General features: G+C 45.2%; 1 protein-coding gene across 3 annotated transcripts in view; it reads left to right on the top strand.

The window, feature by feature from the left end:
- The window catches only part of LOC146865898 (kelch domain-containing protein 10-like), a 603,680-nt gene that overhangs the window by 69,022 nt on the left and 514,096 nt on the right, over positions 1-20,562 (top strand). For all 3 annotated transcript variants that reach the window (XM_085640780.1, XM_085640782.1, XM_085640781.1), the window contains one exon: positions 9,659-9,805. In XM_085640780.1, coding sequence (XP_085496906.1) covers positions 9,659-9,805 — 147 coding nt within the window. The remainder of the gene's footprint in view (positions 1-9,658; positions 9,806-20,562) is intronic.

The following is a 20,562-nucleotide window of genomic DNA, read 5'->3' as shown; positions in this document are numbered from 1 at the left end:
AAGGCAATGTGTTGGTTGCGATTCATGCTTGTAGGTCAATGCGTCGCAGTTGAGCCTTGGTGTCAGAACCTCGGATTGGCACTGCATCTTCATCGAACCTCCCATTTAGATCCTGCATATTCGTCGAACCGTGCGGGGCTGTCTCCGTATCAGCACTGCGTCCGTTCCGATCGAAGCAGTGGTGAGAATGCGTTGATTTTGTAGCAAAACAGCTGCAGAATCCACTTCTGAGGCCCACAACTTGGAAGGTCTCTTCAGGCAAGGGTAGGTCTCACAGGAGGCAGAGTCCAGCCATATCAGCAGTCTTTTGTGTCCCTGAGACTTAAGAAAACAGGAAGAAACCCAGCAAGCCCTTGGAGATCAATTAGAGGGAAGACAAAGTCCAGCTCTCCTTCAGCAGAGTCAGGGAGCAGCAGGCAGCAGAGCAACAAGCAGAAAAGCAGTCCTTCCAGAAACGCTGTCCCGTTGAGTCCTTTGAGCAGCACAGCAGTCCTTCTGACAGAGGCTCAGTTCAAGATCCAAAAGTGTCTGATTTGTGTGGGTCAAGGACCCAGTACTCGTTCTCAAAAGTGCCTTTGAAGTGGATTTGACAACGAAGACTGGGCTCTGAAGTGCAAGCAATCCCTTTCAGCCCACACCTGTCTGCCAGGCTAACTCTGTGGGATAAATAAGTGCTTTTTGTGTGGACAGTACACTACCTAGTGAAGTGTAAGTGTCAGCCCCTCCCTTTCCTCCCTGCCCAGGTAGACTCATCAGAATGAAGATGAATGCAGATGAGTGATCAGAATGCAGATGAACCTCATCTTCCTGTGTTTATGGATGTCTAGAGGAAATGCACAAAGTGTAGCTGTCACCCAACCTAGACATGTATTAGAGACAAGCTGTAAGGCATAGAAGAGCTAAGAGCAGATACATGCCCTCTTTCTAAAAGTGGCATTTCTAAAACAGTAATGTTAAATCCAACTTCACCAGTAAAGAGGATGTATCAAGAGCATTCCAAACATATGAAACATTAAAAAAAACTACTCCTCTCTCATCAGGAATTACCGTTTAAAAGTGTATTAAGGAATTCCCATGTTAGCCCATGAGAGGAGTAGGCCTCCCAGCAGTTAAAAACGAAGTAGTCTATTTGTTGCATCCAGGACATGTAAAACATACCTTTTACTTACATAGTAGTCTGCTCTTTAGTTTGACAAGGACCTTCCTAAGGGGTGACTTATATGTAATAAAAGGGGAGTTTAAGGCTTGAAAAGTAATTTTAAATGTAGAGTTGAAATTGCAGAAAACTGCACACCCAAGTCCTGCAATGGCCGGCCTGAGACAGGTTTGAAAGCCCACTTGTGAGGGTGGCACAATCAGTGCAGCAGGCCCACTTGTAGCATTACATTTACAGGCGCTGGGTATATGGTTTACCACTGTACAAGGGACTTACAGGTAAATTAAGTAGTATCCCAAAGTGGTGCAAGTCAATAATAACATGTTTAAGAGTGGGCATGTATCTGCTCTTAGCACTGTTTAGCAGAAGTAAAGTGCTCAGAGCCCTAAAACCAGCAAAAAGAGTACAGTAAACTAGAGAGAGGCAGGCAAAATGTTGGGGAAAGGCCACCCCCCTAAGGCTGTCAGGTCTAACAGTAGTAGGGTTTTTGACTACTGTGTAGTTCAGGGTTTTCGCATACTGTTTTAGTAATGTATTGTTATGTTATGTTATATTGTGCTATGTTACTTATTTTTTGATGATTATGTGTAATATATGTGTAGTTTTGGGAATGTAATGTGTTTTGCAGGAGAGGTTTTCTTGTATAAATTGTAGGTTTCTGTCTGCGAATGTGTCCTATGGGCATTGGGAGTTACCATATTTTTAAGGACATCTCTTTTGGTTTACAGTAGCTTATAATGGTGTAGAGGCAACAAACTTCTTTTTAAAAAAAAAGAAACCACATTGCACAGATAGCTAATTTTGCACATAGAACTGGGGGGAATTGTTTTTTAAAACTCATTGCTGTTTTAGTACGGTTTTTAATCACTTTTGTATTGTGATCCCTACACGCTGGGTAGAAGCAGATTGGGTTGGGGGAACCAATTGGGTTACTGGTGGGCAGAGTCTGTGAGGTTCCGAGCCCTCAAAAGCTGGCGGCCTCGAGGACATGCGGGCTTAGAGGTGACAAACTTATTTTGAAAAAAAGAAACTGCATTGCCCAGATAGCACATTTTGAACATAGAGCTGAGGGGAATTGTGTTTTAAAACTGATTGCTGTTTTACTAGGGTTTTTACTCACTTTTGTTTTGCACTCCCTGCACGCTGAGTAGAAGCAGATTGGTATGGGGAAACTAATCGGGTTACGGGTGGGCTGTCTGTGAGATTTCCGAACCCACAAAGCTGGTGGCATCGAGGACGCGCCTGCTTAGAGGTGGCAAACTTCCTTTGAAAAAAAGAAACTGGGACGGAGTGATTAAGAGTCTGATGGAGGTGATGGGGAGGTTAATACCGAAACCCCCTGCAGCTTGTCTTTCAGGTTTGATGACCCATACAAAGTCATCCAAACATGTATGTTCCTTCATTGACTTGGTGTTTATCTTAGTAAAGAGATGCATCTGCATCACTGTCTTCGAAGGCAGTGATGGTGCCTCTGATTTAAGACTGGTGGATGGACATATTGAAGTAGTCATACACAGAAATTATAGTATTGTCAGATCCTCGGGGATGTAGAGCCAAGGAAGTATGATTCTCTATATGTGATACTTAATGGAGGTGGAGGCCCCTTGAGCTGGTGCCACAGACATAAGGACTAAACATTATAGGTTTTTACTCAACACACCAAATATAATTGGAAGTCACCGATTAATAGGTATACAGTGCCTGTCACTGGAATAACTATTAGGTTGGAACATGTCAGAAGAAATTAATCTGGGTTACAAAACTTAGTGTGAGCAAGACGTATTTGAGTTTGTTATAGGGTAGTTTATTTTTTATCCTGCTGCAGTATATTACCTAGGTGTTATACTCAAAGATGAGTATGGAAGATGATGTATAAAGGTTCTTGGCTCTAGTGAGCTAATGGATGGGGTCATGGCTCCAATAAAGCCCTCCTTGTATTTGCTCATGACTGCACTGTGGCAGTAATGTTGACATATATGTCGATTGAATATACACCTTCTACCCTCAAATATAACATTTAATAAAAACAATATGAATAAAGAGCTCCATTACAACTTGCCTATTAATACTGTATTGTTATTCCCACTCCAAATATCACCAATGCCACGATTATCATTTAAGGATTTAGGCATAATGTAGTATTCTTAGTTGTCCTCTGAAAATGCCCTGAAAAATTTGGAATTACTGCAATAATTATACACCTGATTATTATGGTAATTCTCTGTTTTAGAGCCACTATCGACCTGCAAATGACACCAGCTCTAAAGCTGATTAAATGTCTGTGTAGGCATGGCTAGCGGTAAATGCAGTATTTTGAATGCAACAGGAAACTTTGTATGGAGTAGAATCAGGAATAAATGGCTCTTAATCCCCTTAGTATGAGGACCAATGGTTAGTGGGACATTTTTTAACTCAGTATATGCATATATCTGTTATTTTGGAAAATCTGCATTTCATGCAAGGCAGAGACGCTCCAAATAATTTATTTGAAACACAGTTACAACAGCCATCCAAACTTGCACAATTCGTGTAAGAACCTGTTCCAGAAAGCTTCTGGATGCCATGGCTCATGTTTTTGCATGTTGACAGGAGTTTTGTGTTTGAGCAAGCCATCCAGTGGTTGCCAGAGTAAGAGCACTAAGACGGAGTTAGATGCACCTCTACCCCTTTGAGTGATAGGAGATGTGTTCACATCGTATATGTACTGAGTCTGATTTGAGTCACAGTGCCTCCAGTCGACTGATATGGGCCTGCGGTGGTATGGCTGAATGTGCTAGATGAGAGTATGCTCTAAGTAGTGTTGATATTACTTGGATCATGAGAAGCGGTAAAACAGATTGGATCTAAGTAGTTGGGCTTAGGGATGTTTCTTCTGGAGGGGCCCTAGTCTTGGTGAGGAGCTAACAGGAGACAGATTAAGACCATAAGGGATCTACTGTGGTTCTTATTAGCCAGTAATAGTCTCACCCGAGTCCCCAGCTGACATCTTCCCTGTGCCCTCTTGGTTCTGAAACATCTCTGCAGCCCCAGACAGAGATGGGAATGGAAATAATCAAGAATCCATCAAATGAAAACGGGTCTCCTAGCAAGGCAGTAGGCGATACATGATAGGCTACCTCCATTGTTAGAACTGGCATCTTTTGTTGTGGTTTCCCTTCTTTTTGCTTCTACCTCTTATTTTTGACTGTGTGCTGCATTCTGTTTAGCTGGTTTTAGAACGCTGAACACTTTATCACTGCTGACCAGTGCTTGAGTGCAAGTGCTCCCTGTGTAAAATGTATTGGTGATTGGTTTATACATGATCGGAAGATTTGATTTACTAGTAAGACCCTGGTAAAGTGCACTTGGTGTGCCCAGGGCCTGTACATGTACATCAAGTACAACTAGTGGGCCTGCAGCACTGATTGTACCACCCACATGAGTTGCCATGCAAAAATGCCTTAGACCTGCCACTGCAGTGTCTGTCTGTGCAGTTTTAAACTGCCATTTCGACCTGGCAAGTGCACCCACTTTCCAGGCCCATGCGTTCCATTTTATTACAATTAAGTTACCCCTAAGGTAGGTCCAAAGCCGCCCCATGGGCAGTGTGCAGTGTATTTAAAAGGTAGGACATGTAGTCGTGTGTTTTACATCTCCTAATACTAAAATACTGCTAATTTAGTTTTTTTACTATTACAAGGACTATCTCTCCCATAGGATAACATTGGGATTGCCTTGAAATATCTTGTAAGTGTAATTTCCCATTTTTTAAATTGTGTGCTTGAAAATGGCACTTTGGAGAAAATGGGCATTTTCTTACTTAACCATTTTGTGCTTCTGCCTGTCTGTAGAATCCACGTCTGGGTTAGGATGACAGCTGGGCTCTTGTGCATTTACTCTAGACCTGGCTTCTGCAACGAGCATCTTGTGAGCTACTGGTAGCTCTCCGGCTACCTGGAAGTAGCTCTCCTTACTGTAGCCAACCCTACTAACTGAGAAGCTATTGCTTGACTGAAATAATTTATGTATTTCAAAATTGAGAGTGTGTATTTAAGATGAAAATGTGTTTATTTTCAGAACTCATAAACTGATATTTTAAGGAAATGGCTGAATTTACAAAATATACTTAACGCTGACATCTGAGTTATAAATCATGTGGCATTTAGGAGAAATTTTGTAAATGGTATTACCTTGGTAGTAGAGGCATTGCAGCTATGGCTTACCCATTTACAGGCATTTCATACTGACAAAGCCTTCTTTACATTACTGCTGGCAACCATGCCTGATGCACTGAGGTGATTGCTGGTAGAAAACTGCTAGAAACCTTGCATATGATGGCCACTATTACAATGTTAATAATATTAGGAACTCTCAATGAGCTTCATTGAACATAAGTAGCTCTCATTACAGAAAAGGTTGGAGACCCTATCTAGACTGTCACGCAAAGGGAGCTGAGTTGTGCCTTGCATACCCTACTGGGCCATCACCAGGCTGATAGGCCTTCCTGAGGTAGGGTGGGTGAGGGGTTGTCACTGATACCTGAATAGGGCTACTATGCCTGCCCTCACACAAAGCTGTCTCCACCACCCTATAGTGTGTCTGGAGCCAAGTGTCAGGGAAAGACAGGGTCTTGTGCACTACAAAGACATTCCTTTGAAGTTTGCTAACTTGAAAGGGGTATAAGTATTGGACCTCTGACACTTTTAATCAGAACACTTCTGGACTGGGAACATTCTGTTAGGAAGAAGCTGACACTCTGCACGTTGCTTTGTTCTGCTGGCCTGCTGCTTTCTGCTTCTGTCCTGGGAGGGAAAGGGCTGGACTTTGCTTTCTGAATTCTGTTTCCAAGGTTCTCTAGGGGCTTGTGCGTGCTTGCCTCCTGTTAAGAAGTCTCAGGGTCATCAAAGATTTCACCTGCATCTTGCTAACAGCACCTAGACTTCTCTGCTGGGAGTCCTGATTGCCAAGTGGTGCCAAATCCAGTTCCTGGGCACTTGGAATCATGTGGCTGGTGTTGCATTTCAAGAAAAGAGCACGATCGACGCCATCAGTGATGCCACTGCCTGCACCGGAGCCAAGGGCACTGCTCATGAAGATGACGGTGCACCGCCCCGACTTACACCACAGCCCTGGTGTTGGCAATGACAGCAACTTATCGACACCCACTTCATCATCGAGGCTGCTGCCTGAACCGGAACCAAGGGCACCGCTCCTGAGGAGCATGACACACACCCCCAACTCACACCACAGCCCCAACCTCTCCAATGATAGTGCTTCACACTGACGCCGTACCGCTGCCTGCACCGGAACCGAGGGCACCACTCGTGAAGAACACGGTGCACCACCTCGACTTACACCACAGCCCTGACGCCTGTCGACACCAGTGCCTCAACTGCATCAGTGCGGAGTCAATAACCGATGTAGGTGACCCCCCAAACTCCTCAACACCGCACTGTTGTAAGTAACCAACGACCTGCATCCAATGCAGCGTTACCTCCCCTGTTCAGCAGTAAGGAATCAATGCTGTGCTGGTACCAGCGACACCTCAGATGTCGAGATAGCCCTGGTTGGAACAATTATTTTCCAGGAGCTATATTTTCACAGTAATCTTTCTAAAACTGATATCTTTATTTGTGTATTTTGGATTTTTGTCTTTTTGGTCTTGTTTTGTTCAAATAAATATTGGCTATTGTTCTAAACTGGTGTGCACTCATTCTGTAATTTTTTGACGGTGTTACTGTGTATGTATGTACAAATACTTTACACATTTCCTCTATGATAGGCCTGACTGTTCGTGCCAAGCTACCAAGGGGGTGAGCAGGGGTTATCTTAGCTGTGTGTCTCCCTTACCTTGACTAGAGTGAGGGTCCCAATTTGGACAGGGTGCAAACCACTGCAAATTAGAGGCCCCATTTCTAACAACCATAGGTACATTTTTAAGACATTTGAAGACAATAGTGAAGCAGGCCCACTTAGTGCTCTATTCTTCTATGATGATTGTGAACATGATCTCCAAGGCCAAGGCAGGAGACCGAGGTGTGACAGAATAAAATAACTAAAGGCAGACAGCTTCTTATGAATTAAGTCTTATTTTAAAAGCAGACAGTTTTACCTAATACACACTGAAAGAAATAGGATGTTGTTATGTTACACTTACTTTGTCACTCAACCTGTCTAATTACCACCCTTGAAAATCCCATTACCTTAAATGTGGCTACCAATTAATAATGGGAATGAGCTTCGACATTGCAGCAGTACGCATGTGTTTCCTAATGCAGATAGAGCAAGAATATAAAGTAAGCTGTAATATAATATTTATATAATGTTGAAATGCCAGCCATCAACCTTAATTTGTCACCTTGGGAACAGCATAGAGTTAGTAGAGTTAGCTTCAACTTTAATGTCCAGCGCTCGTACCCTTGCCTTAGATAACAGAATTGCTCTTGAGGGACATGCGGAATGAAAAGGGTTGTAGATGACTTGGGGTTGGTTGTAGCATCAGTTGTGCTCTCTAGGATTCTCATCCATGTGCAGTTAGTTGTGTACTGCTAAATAAATCACATCACCCCTATCCTGATGGGACTTTCTTGGCTTCCCTTGCCTTCCTTCAACATCTTAAAAAAAACACAGCTGCAACATTTACAAAGCCATTATGACCAGCACCCCTGATTATCCCACAGATAAGCTCCCCATCTCTGGGAGTCTTGTTGCACTTGCAGCCAGCACCCAATCAGACTGCAGACTAAGAAGTGTAAAAACAGGGCAGGAGTCCTTTTCCATCTATGCACCCAGGATCTGGAACAACATCTTTGAACCCATCAGGACCCTCCCCAACACTGATCCAATTCAGGAAAGAGTTTAAGACACACCTTTTTAAAGAAGACTACATCACAATGCATTGATAGTCCACAAACCAGCTACCTCTCCTATGACTCACTTGACTTTATGTTCTTTGACATTCTACAGTGCTTCACTCACTTTTGGCTAGGTTTGTGTTTTTAAAATACTGTGTGCATAAACACATACATACAAACAATGAGGCAAAAAGCAACAGGGATAGAAAAATAAGCAGGCACCTGATGCTATCCCACTGCTAAATAGGTGTACTCCCACCTACAGGACCAGCAGGATATGCACGTCCCTGTGACATTGGATGGCATACATACACCGTTCATCCTTATTCTCTTGCTCACCAGCATTTCTTCTAGAAAGGGGTACCTTTAGTTTTTAACCCTGAGTGTCAGAGACAGAGCTGAGAATGAAACGAATCCCTAATGCACAATATACTGACAAATAATGGAAACCTTGTGTACTGGCATACATCCTTTTTGCCTTTATTTGTTCCCTCGTTGTTTCACGCACCTATCTCAGCATGAACTAATGTCCGTTGGTTTTGTTTGTTTGAGGTGGTCTTTAAAGAAGGTAATGATATGGTAGTGGGTTTCCTAAGATAGTGGGCCTTCTAACTGATATCAAGGGACAAGTTATGTGGACAAAGTTTCTTATCTGTAAATCAGAGTTATATGCTCTTGGTGTTTTGATAAACTAAAAAAAATTAAATAATGTTTACATCTCATTTGTATATGTACTTATCTCTTCAGAAAATAATTTCTGCCTAAGTTAGTCACATTGTATTTGGCTCTTACCTTTGTGTTGCTAGGATACAAAGGGCCTAATTACGAGTTTGGCAGTCCATAGGACTGCCAGACTCGTAGTGGAGGTGCGGTGGCGGTCAGTGACTGCTGCACCAGTGTTCCGACTGCCGTATTACAACTACAGCTGTCAGGCCCTATAGGGCCGCCACAACCGCCAGGGATCTCTGATCCCTGGAGGTGGTGTGGCAGTCTGAAGGATACAATATGCTGGCGGTGCCACCGCAGCACCACCAAGCAGGTTACGAGTTTCCTCACTGCCACAGATTTATGGCGGTGAGCCCGCATTGAAACCTGCTGCAGTGAGGAAAATAAAGGCGCCCTACAACACCCCCTGTTTCCTCGTGCCCTGAGAATGCATGCAGGGGGCACATGGTGTGTCCCCCTGTCTGCATGCACCCCCTTTCCTGCACGGTATGGACTGCACAGTCCATGCCGTACAGGAATGGGTTTTGGCGTTCCCATTGCAGTATCTTTTAAATAGGCACTGCTATGGGAATGCCAAAGGACCCCGCCCCCCAAACCATGAGAAAACTCGTAATCTGGTCAGCGGCCGGCAGTGAGGTTTGGCAGTGTGAGAGCAGGGTGGTGGTGTGGCATGCAGCCCCACTCCTGCACCGCCAAAATCATGATCAGACCCTTAGTGTCTTCATCTAGAATGCAACAAACGTGTTTTAATGCACAGCGGGAGGAACGTTTTCATATTAAGCAAGCAATAATATGAGGTATAAGGACGAGTAAACTAATATGCACAGCTTCTTAAATAGAAAGAGATCTGAACCTCAGATGTGAATTTGATTAGTAAACTTGTATAAAAAAAGAAATTTCTTCAGCACTTGATACTTATTTTTGCATTTTCTCTCAATAATAGGTAGCTTAACATGGCAGAAATTAGGCACCAGCGGCATTGCTCCTCGCACCCTCAAACACAGTTCTGCAGTCCTGGGTGAAAATATATTTGTTTTTGGTGGAATTCGACATGGCAAGGTTTTCGATGATCTGTTTATGTTTAATACAGGTACGTACGTCAACAAGCAGTCTTGAAACATGAACATAGAAGGTCTGCCCTTCTTACTGTTAATAAACATAATGTACAGTTGGCCAGTGTTAATGAAGAGACGCATTGAGTAACCTGCCCAAACATTGTCATTCTGCTAGCCTGACTAGGATGATGGTTCAACGGATAATGTTAGGGCCTGCCCTACAGTACACACTACTCAGTGGTTTAGGGTCATCCAGGAAACATCTACTGTTGAAGGATGGAGTCGGATGATATTAGATTATTTTGAGATGTAAGACAAGGGAAGAAGGTGCAGTGCAGAAACATGAATTCACTGCTGAAGAAATCTGATCCGCTAGAGCCAGGGATGAGTCAATCATAAATGAGGAAGTTGCTGTTTAACCCATGGAATGTCTGTTTGACATATGTTTGTGTGGCTGGTTGTTGAGATCATGTCAATCTAAGAAGCCTAACGATCTTCTTGATTGAGAATCAGATTCCAAAGGCTCCTGATCTGAACATCATTATTCAAAACATGACTGAAATGTTGACTTATTTCGAGTCACAAAGAGAGATTTTACAACAGGTAACTATGGGTGAATCACTCTTTACTATGAATGGCTTGACACAATGTTTTTGAAAATTTAGACTTTGTGCTACACAGAGTGAGTATGCTGTGCTCACAACTGTCTGCAACACTTGCTGACACGTTTGCGTGCATGCCATGTTACTACTGCTGGTCAGTGGGAGCAGCATGAAAGAAATGAGTTTGGCCACAGCGCTAACATGCCTGTGGCTTTTGCATTTGTGGTATCCTGCCATAATGTGCCCTTTCTCATGCGGCCTGGCAAGCTTTTCACTTTTGCCTGATAGGTGGCATAGCCAGGTACATTGGTATTGATAACCACATTCCGTGGCAGTGCAGCAGTGGTATGTTGGTCGCATATTGCGGTGCCATGTGACATTGTCTGCTGTGGCCATTACCTACTTATGGGGTTGATATGGACGAGCCTGTCATGTGTCTACACAATGCAGCTTGACGTATTTATTGTGTATTTGCTATTCTTGATGCTACAGCCGTTCTGCATATGAGACATTGGTTAAGTCTACCCTGTTTGCATTTGTGGGGACTCACGTGTGAATTCCTTGTGCGATCCTGCACTGATGACCCCAGCAGTTCATCTATGGTTACAGTGGTGTGGTACAGTGTATACGATATCACATGCCTCATGTATGCAAAGTATTATAGTGTACATACCATGCAGATAATTATCTGTTTTGTGTTGCACCACCATGTGATGTTCATAGCAGAGGCTCTGGACATTCTTGGGTTTGACTAGAGATGATGTTAGCAGTCTTGAGAGAGTTTACAGAGTCTGTACAGAGAGGGGCAACGGTCAGACTCCCACAACCACAGATTGTTGTGTAGTCGCACATTATCAGGCCACCTACATCAGCACCAGGTTGATTGCAAGACACACAATACACAAAAACAAAGTTGTCTAAAATACCATTTAATTCACTAGAGAATTGCAGATGTCAATTTCTCTAGGAACGGATTAAATCAGGAGGAGACAATACTTCCTTCTTGAACCAAATTACAGTTAGTACTAAAAGAAAACTATGGGGCATATTCTCAAGGATCTATCGCCGAGTTATCGGCACTTTATCGCATCCAAAGTCACGATAAATTTATCACCCCCTTCACAAGCTGGTGCAAACAGCCGATATCACCAGTTTACCTGCAATAGCAGCCACAAAAAACATTGCCATAGATGAGCCTGGCAGCTATCGCTAATAAGATGCAGAGAAGGTGTTCCCGAGCAAAAAGCAGTGACAACACCACTCCGCAACGACCAGCCAGATCGGCAATAAGATCTCAAAGCATGCGATAAGGTGTGTTAGCAGCAGGAATCTAACACCAGCTCTGACTTGGTGCAAAGTCGGACGACAACCTGCACCATCAAAGGGAGCCCAGCCAAGAGCCACACCTGAAGAAAAACAGATGCCATGGGGCCACTGACCATGAATCCCAGAGCCCCAAGAGGGCAACAACACCCACTGCCACCACTCCCAGGATCCCCCAACCCGGGGCCCCACTCCGGGCACCCCCCCACCCACCGCCGGACAAAGATATGTCACATCAACGTTACGAAATCATGAACAAAACAATGTGCCTGATGTCGCACAATTACAACCTAACATACATGTGTGGTCAGAAAAATGAGAATCATACATTCATTCTAGAATTTCCAAATAATTCATTTAATTCAGAATAAACACAAAACAACCATTTTGAAGAGTCATGGCGGGTCCTCTCAGGACAATCTGTAAGTCACAGCCTGTAAAACAAAATCCTAGATAAGAAATTGTGTCATGCGCTCATCCAGAGAGAGTGAGCAAAAGAGAGAGAGATAGAGAAAGATAGAGAGATTGAGAGAAAGCGAGGGAGAGGGAGAGAGAGAAAGAGAGAGAAAGAGAGAGAGAGAAAGAGAGAGATTGTACAAGGAGTGCAAGGCCAATCGGGCTCTTGGCCCGTACATGCCAACTGTTGTGTGTGTATCGCTATTGGTGCACACTAAGTCAAAGGCCTGGCATCAATTGCAATGCGAAGGCCACATCACGTTTAAAATATGCAAGCAGCAATCAGACTAACATTAGGTATGAAAGCTCCTTTGTCTCAATACACAAAGCGGAAGGACATCTGAACCCCCGACCTTGGTCTTGAATGCGGCTGGCACTCCCTTCGAGAGATACCATACCAGATCTTGACGACTCCCACACCACGAACTGCACGAATGAAAGACCAACGTGTCCACACCCCACACACACTTGTCCCTGCTTGAGGTACACCTGCATGGGATGCTCTTGACACATAAGTAAAAAAAACAACCCATACGTCCAAACATTGAACACAAATACGACTCATTGCTCTGAGCAGTGGCATATCATCCACATAACTGCCGCCTGTCAGAAGAGTGCCGGTGCTACGAGACCAACAAAGGCAATGACTGGCAGTACCGGGCACATGCACAACCCCTGTCACATGGAACTGTACCATGCACAAATGCTGCATCTGTTGGGATCACTGCCACTGGCAGTGTTGCGCATCAGTTACCGTCTGAGTTTCCGTCTTGCGTACGTCACCTGCGTCCAGCCCTGGTTCCACTGTCGATCATGCACATTCCAGTGGCCCATGGATGTCGGCCTATCCAACACAACGGTAGCTGAACTGGATTTTGACTTGTGTGTGCGTCCCCTGTTGGCCCACGAACAGGAGTGTAACCGTGATACCCGTGCATAGGATGCCTTGATATTTGGCATATGTGCAGGCAGTTGGGCATGGGAGATTGCACAACTCCTCTTGCAGTGACCACATCGAGGCGCTCCCCTATTGGGCTGTGTTGCGGATCGGTGAAACAGAGTGGACGAAGCACAGCTGCCCAGACCAGTTAAATGGATTGGCTTGCCCTCGTGTTCCTTGAACTCTACAACGATGTACTCTTGGAACAGATTGCCCATGAAGCTGTGCTCGCATTCATGGACGAATAATTACGTTCCTGCCACCACAACTGATTGTCACCCACAGCACAGGTCCCCACACCTTGTAGCATCTTGGAGGAATGGTCACATATGCCACCACAACAGTGGACATGTCTGCCTTCGCCTGGACTCAGAATGCATGTGCGTGGACCTACGCGTGTGTACACACACCTGTGCAAAGTGATGCAGTTTCATGGGCGGGGCTGCACAGCGTCGTTTGGCAATGTTCCAAAATCGGAGAAACAGCTGGGGGGGAGGGTACACATATGGCAATGTAGTACGACATGAGACCTTGTAGTCCCCTTTCACCTGCTCACTGTCAGCAGAGCACACAGTCGGCGCAGTCCGGTGGTACAGCACTATGCAGATCCCATGGGCTGTGAGTCGTGTCCCCTGACACGGGGTAATGAGCAGATGCCAAACATCACATGACTCGTCCAGCAAGGCAAGGTGGGCTGAGACCATTGACATCCGTAATGATTTGTGTTCATTTTTGCCAACCTACGTCTTGCACCTCGACATGTCCCTAAGCTGTCTGTGAGTGTCTTAAACATTGGTCTGCATGTTGAGGCCCTTGCCTTGCCCGTACTGACACGCACATGCTAATAAAGTCTACGCAATTTCACTAGTGTACAACTGTGATGAGTGTTGATTATAATGACAAATCGTGTGCCTCCATGAGCATTGTCCGTACACAGGGAGGGATTGAGTGATGCTTGTAAACTGAGGGTGAGTCCCTATTGACAGCTCCACCTTTGTGAGCCAGACATTGTGGTTGGGATAGTTGCTGGCAGACCTTTTCTTTTACGTGTCTCCAGCAATGTGAGTATGGTGTCCAACTTCTTGCCATGTAGATCAAGGTTATCCTGCAAAACCGACTGTGAAAACACAGATGTCTGTGTGTAGGTATGCAAATAGACGTTCTGTTGTCACATGTGATTGGGGACACCACTTCAGGAGTGCTACCGAATTTGACATTTCTACACACAGCCCTATTTAATACATGGACGTGGGGCTACGTTGGGGGGTAACGAGATTGTTGTTCATGTGCCATGAGGCCACAGCTAGTTCACACCTTCACAGTCATCTAATTGGCCATGTGGGTCAGGGTCAAACATGCGCATTGATGACATTTACCAGGGTGTACCTTTTAGTGCAATCAATGTCCCTACATTCATCCATACTTTTATACGTGAGTGAACATAGACATGACACATCTGTGTGATTTGGAATGTTATTATGGGGAGTGTCAGAGCTGGAGCAGTACATGGCCATTTCAAGCCCACATAACATGGTTGCCCAGTGGTGGGCCAACCAGAGTCCTTGGGGGAATGCAAAGTTAATCTGAAGAGGAAGAGTTCAGTCCGCAGCCGGATTGCTGTGTCCTTGGTACCAGAGCAGATATGGCAGGCCATGTCGGGGTCTGGGTGAATGCCACAGAGTGTTTCGGGGGACAGTGGGAGGTGTTGTTCCAGGGCATGATGCATAGGGCTGAACCAGGCAGGGACAGGCCACGTGGCGGGGACGGATGCTACTACCTCCTTCCTCACACAGTCATTACCCTACACATCTTACTCTTCTGAGACTTCTTCTGTGTCTGGTGTGTCAGTTGTGTGTGGTGGTGTTATGGCTGCATCACTGTGTGCCACTGACACATCAGGGTGCGAAGGTGACAGGGCTGCATCACTGTGTGCCAATGACATGTCAGGGGGCGGAGATGTGTGTGTTGAGGTTCCTGCAAAGTCATCTGGTACAGGCTCAGTCGCAGAAATGGCAAGATGAGGATCTGCAAGGCATAGAAGATCCCAGCTACATCTCGCTGGTGTTCAGCCGTGGCAGCCATACTTCCAGGCTGCATCGGCTCCATGGTCTCCATTGTCCTCCGCATCTGTGCCAACTCTGTGCTGTCATCGCTGGAGCCTGTCTGACTAGACAGTTCTTGTATCCGAGTAATGGCCCCAGCGAGGTCAGTCAAGGATTGTTGATGAGCATGGTGGGGACAGTGGGTGTCCATTAGAGACTATAAGTGGTCCCTGATGGGACTCAGACACCCACGTATGGCATCGGGTTTGGCTGCCATGAGGTCGAACCCCACCCGCAGCTGATCAGCCATCTTCTCCTGGCACCCTAACACATGGCATTGGAATTCCATGTGCTGGTCGTGGGGGTCCTGGGAGCTAGCTGAGATGGTGTGTTTCCTGCTGTGTGGTCTGTGCAGGGTGTGGGGTCACCGCGATGCAGCTGGGCTGCCCTGCTCCTGGGGGTGGGTTGCGGAGGCTGTCCATTAGCCGTTGGAGGGTGTCTGAGCAAGTGTGCAGGGTGTCCTCTTCGTCATCACTGTAGAGATGTGTGGTCTGCTCTGCAGGAAGTGTTGATTGTCCCTCTGCAATGTAAAGGGGAGATGCAGGTTAACAGTGTGTTCCATGTATGTTGACGCATTGTAGATGTTTACATTCAGAGTGCACGACAATGTACATTGTGACTGTTTTGGTGAAGCTGGCTGTTTGATGGGAGACAGTGTACATTTTGACTACATGACGGATGTGTGGTTGTACTCGTACATTATCATCTCACAGTGTCGTGCAATGCCAGATGTGATTGGCCAGTTTCTACGCACGAGCGGCACCAGTTGTGTCCTCTGTCCTGTGGTGTAAGGGTTGCACTTTGTACCACATTGTCGTCAATGTTGATGTACTATGATTGCTCTGTGTGTGTGCTGCATTGTTGGCGACTCACACCTGCAGCTCTGATTTAGTGGCCCCTTATCCCTTTGAGTTGGTGTGCCTTTGACTTGTGTGCTTTTCGGGTGCTGGGATGTTTGCGACTTGTGTCATTTGTGCTCTTGGACAAATTTTGTACTCTTGTGCATTGTTTGTCTGCAGATGTGTTTTTGACATCATGGGTTGTAGGTGCACGTGGATGTGTCAGAGTGTGACCTGCTCCTTTACGGATGTGGTCCTCACTCAGCCACCTCAATATTGTCTCGTGCACCATGTCATGTATTGTGACTGCAGCCATGCTATCTGTCATGCAGTGTCACTTGCATTGTCAGTGTTTCACAGAGCCGCTGCTTTTCTGTATTCAGCACATGTGCATGGGTAGGTTGTGGCATTGGTGATGTGGAGGGGGGCCCATTTGTGCACATTGTGGACGGGGTCCTACTTGGTGTTTCTATGTGTGCTGCAGTGTGCCAAGGGTATCAGGGACATGTTCCACACTAATTGTGGGTGTGCAGTGTGCTGCACATTATTGTGCATGTGTGCCATTGTGCCCATCTCCCTCCGTCCCCCCTGTCCCTGGTCGTTACCCTGTTGCTGTTGGGTCAGGTCATATCGAGCTGTGTCCAGACCCCCAACTCCTTGCACCGTCTCCACACTGATGACTGTAGCCACCATTTTCTCCAGCGCATCCAGCTCCTCCTGTGGCACAGGACTCCCATCTCCAGTCGCCTTTGCTGCCTTCCTGTTGGCAGCGAGTTTCAGTTTGGTTTAGCTGTTCACTTCATGCCAGCGCCTCTTGACCTCCTCCATGGACTTCCTCGACACTCCGACTGCATTCACTTTGGTGACGATGGACTGACATTTTTCTGATTGTGTTGCCAATGACGCAGTGGAGGTGACGAACAGTTGTTGGTAGTGTTCTATCACCTCCATGACGATAATCCGGTCGTCCTGCGGACTGAACCCCGTCTTCGTCTTCCTCTTCTCCTTGCCCTACCCCGAATACGAGGTTCCTGGCTGGTCTTCTGTGGGGCTTGTGTGGTTCGAGTTGTCCTCTGCACTCGGTCCGGGTGCATCCATGGTGCTACGCAGTTTGATTTGGTTTTGGTGTGTTTTTTTTTTTGCTTTTATAGTGCATTTTCCTGCATAACGCGTGGCAATTGAAGGCCTGTCGCTGATTTTTGTATCGCGATTTGGGGCATCTCAGGTTTTTTCCAGTTCGTGCTTCGCATTTTTTCGGCGTCTCGTTCATTTTTAGGCGGTCATTTAGCGCGTTATCCTGCTACTATCGCATGGTGCCGCTGGGTTGGGAATAAGACGTTAACAGGGTGTTATTTTGTCACAATAGACTGCGATCTGTAGAGTTGTGTTAAGCAAATTTTGCAATGATTATCACAAGTTCTTGAGAATATGCCCCAAAGTGTGGGGTTCCACAACACAAGTTTACCAAATTAAAGGAGCAATTCACTGATAGTCCTGTTGTCAGTCTACGGCACAGCCGATAGCTACAACTTGGTTGGGGTTTTATCATGTAAGCTAGATGTGTTCTTTACAGAGAAGATGCATGTTTACTAATGTAACGAAAAGTGTGAAAGGGAATAATACAAACTGCTATATTATGCCCCACAACCTCATTTGTCTGGTGCCTGCCTGCCTGCCTGCTTCGAATCATAGTGATTGTTGACTGTTACTATCAGCCATGTGGAATTTCTCCTTATCACCGTCATAAAACCATTTCTTTGGTAGATTCGAGAGTGGTGGACCTAATTGTTCTTCCCCTGTTTTTTACGGGCCTCTACATGTATTGTTTCTCTTCCTTTTACTTGCCTTACACCATGGCCGACCCACAGACAGGAGCAAGGTGAACTTTGGTGACTCTGTAGAGGCAGGAGTCGGACGAACTCTGGCAGGATCCTGAGACAGGACAGGCTTTTGTGGGTTCCTGTATATCCTTTTTTGCAACTCCAGAAAAACTACTGGGTATCCCAAAGCCTTGTAAGTGTGTTGCTCCACTGAAATTGAAGCAAGTGCAGCTATCCTACGCCTTATAATTCACGAGATTCACATTTTCGTGCCGTCTTAAAAGTGGGATGGCCCTAGTTACACTGTTTGCTACTCTCTTCAGTTGGTGCTTTGCTTCCATTGGTAACATTGACGCTGAAAATCTTGCCCGACATCCTACTGCTATGCTGCAAGCCTTTGCAGTTTGTGAACAATCTTGGATGTCAACTGTGGTTACATTAATTTCCCTGAACTGCATGCCTTGACGCTGTGAAACTGCCTAGGATCAGACTGAGGTCCAACTAGGGCAACTACTGCTCTCCTTGTCATCACATAAACTGGTTCCTGTCCTGGGCTTTTAACCATAATCCATTGCTTTCAGGTGTTCTAGTCTAATTAGTTAAATATTGTAAAACCAAGACTACAGTATACAAATTACATTATGTTATCAAATAAAAGGCCAGGACTAAAAACACTGTTCACGGTGAAATGAACTGAGATCAAATTGATACTCCCTGGATTGTGTTCATTGACCCAACACTAAAACCACGAGGTTCCATTGATATGACTTGAAACTTAAGGCGTTTTACTAAGTGGTTTTGGGAATATAATACGCTTTATGGCTTGGTTGCAGATATTATAATTTTGGTTAAGACCTAGTAAATTACCTTCCCTGTAGCCCTATCTTGTGAGAAAATAGGACAAGGGCAGGTATATAATTGTCTACAATATATATTATAATGCTCTGTCTAGTACATACCCTTCATCTCCTAGAGTATGGGTACTAAAATGCACAACAAAACTGATGATAACCTAGGAGTTCCAAGATTGGCACATTTTTGGGCTCCCTCCCAATAGTCTACATTTTCTACTCTATTTAATGATCCAGCATCTCATTTAAAGGCAAGCTGTAATGGGAAACCAAATAAAAATAATGTGGGTTTCCTGACCAACCAGCTCTCGGTTTCCCCCACCTTATCAAGAGGTGGGTAAGCTGCTGAGTTTATTATGGTAAACACAAGGAGATGATGGAGGGAGCGCTGAAACCTTTCAGACACTCACTCCCAGATACAGATCTGGTTTGAATCCATCATTGGTCCTTAGTTCACTTCGCCACTCCAGTTCAGACCTAGCGATGTGATATGCAAATCAGTCTGGACCCTGTGCCTCATGTGAACAGTCCAGCCCGAACTGCCAAGCCAGGTCCACCCTGGACCGGAAACATGCATCCTGGGACCGGATTCAGGTTAACACCCCTTATCAGCCAGGCTAGCTTTAATCCAGTGGCAAAGTGAGCAAGGGACCCACGTCTAGGCATGCCTTGCCAACTTAGGGCGAACAAAGCAAACACAAGGAAATGACGGACGGAGGGCTGAAACTTTTCAGACACTCACCCCCAGTCACAGATCTGGGTTGAATCCATCATCTTTCTTTAGCTCACTTCGCCACCCCAGTTCAGACCCAGCTAAATGCAAATCAATCTTGACTCTGTGCCTCGTGGGAACAGTCCAGCCCGAACTGAGGGGATCTTGCAATAATTAAAGAAAGGCTTAACACAGTTAATCTTAAATGATCATGAGTAAGGTATCTTCAAGCTGCCTGTCATGCTCTTCTTTGAAACAATTATCTTCATTAAGTACAAATATTACTTGCATTGGTTTCCAGACCAAGCATTAGAATACTAGAAGAATTCCTTTAAATTTAGGTTTTGGGAACTGCCTGTGAGTGTGGATGTAAGAGGATAAACACACAGATTATGGGAGTAGGCCATTTGCCTGCATAGAGAAGAAGTAAGTCAGAAGGCATATTCTCCTTTTCAGTACTTACAGAGGATAGTCTCATGAAGGTCTTGCTAAAGTAGAGAGGAGTAAAGAGAGCAAGAGGTGTCATGGAGACAGGACAGCCTGAAAGAAATGATAATCCTGTGTACATTTATGGCTTCAAAATGGCTTCATTTTCACCTGTCAGGAGTTCAGAAAATGATTCCTGAGAGGACTTAGTTCAGAAAAGTCTGCAAAAGTAAACCCCATGCACATGGTGGGAGGAGCAGATGAAGGCATAGTTTGCCCTGAAAGTCTGTGAATGCCTACTGAGAGTTAATCAGTTTTCACAAACTATGATCTGACTCTTTTCCGATCTGGGAATTATCAAAGTTTTACTCCATCCAAGGGTTGGGGGAGGGTGGATCACCTTAAAACTTGAGGGGAATGAAAAGAATGAGATTCTCGGAAGAAATCAATATTTTCACAAAGAAGAAAAGAAAGATTGCACAATTCCATATTGGCTGCATTTCCCCAGTGCAGACCTTTACATTATGTACAATTATGCATTAGTAAAATGGGAGCCTGGGGAACTTCACATGATATTTCTAATGGCGCACCTGAAGATCTGTGCCTGCTCAGCTTTCCAGGGACTCTGAGAATGTTTGTGACATCCCAAAAGTAGTAAATCCGCACCCGGTTGTAGGAATACTTCTTTGGGTGCAGATTTACTGCTTTTCTTTGTGAGTTG

The sequence above is a fragment of the Triturus cristatus genome, chromosome 2_1 (genome assembly GCF_964204655.1).
Source record: "Triturus cristatus chromosome 2_1, aTriCri1.1, whole genome shotgun sequence".
NCBI lineage: Eukaryota > Metazoa > Chordata > Amphibia > Caudata > Salamandridae > Triturus > Triturus cristatus.
Note: the sequence above shows the minus strand (reverse complement) of the source record. Positions and strands in the feature narration are given on the sequence as shown.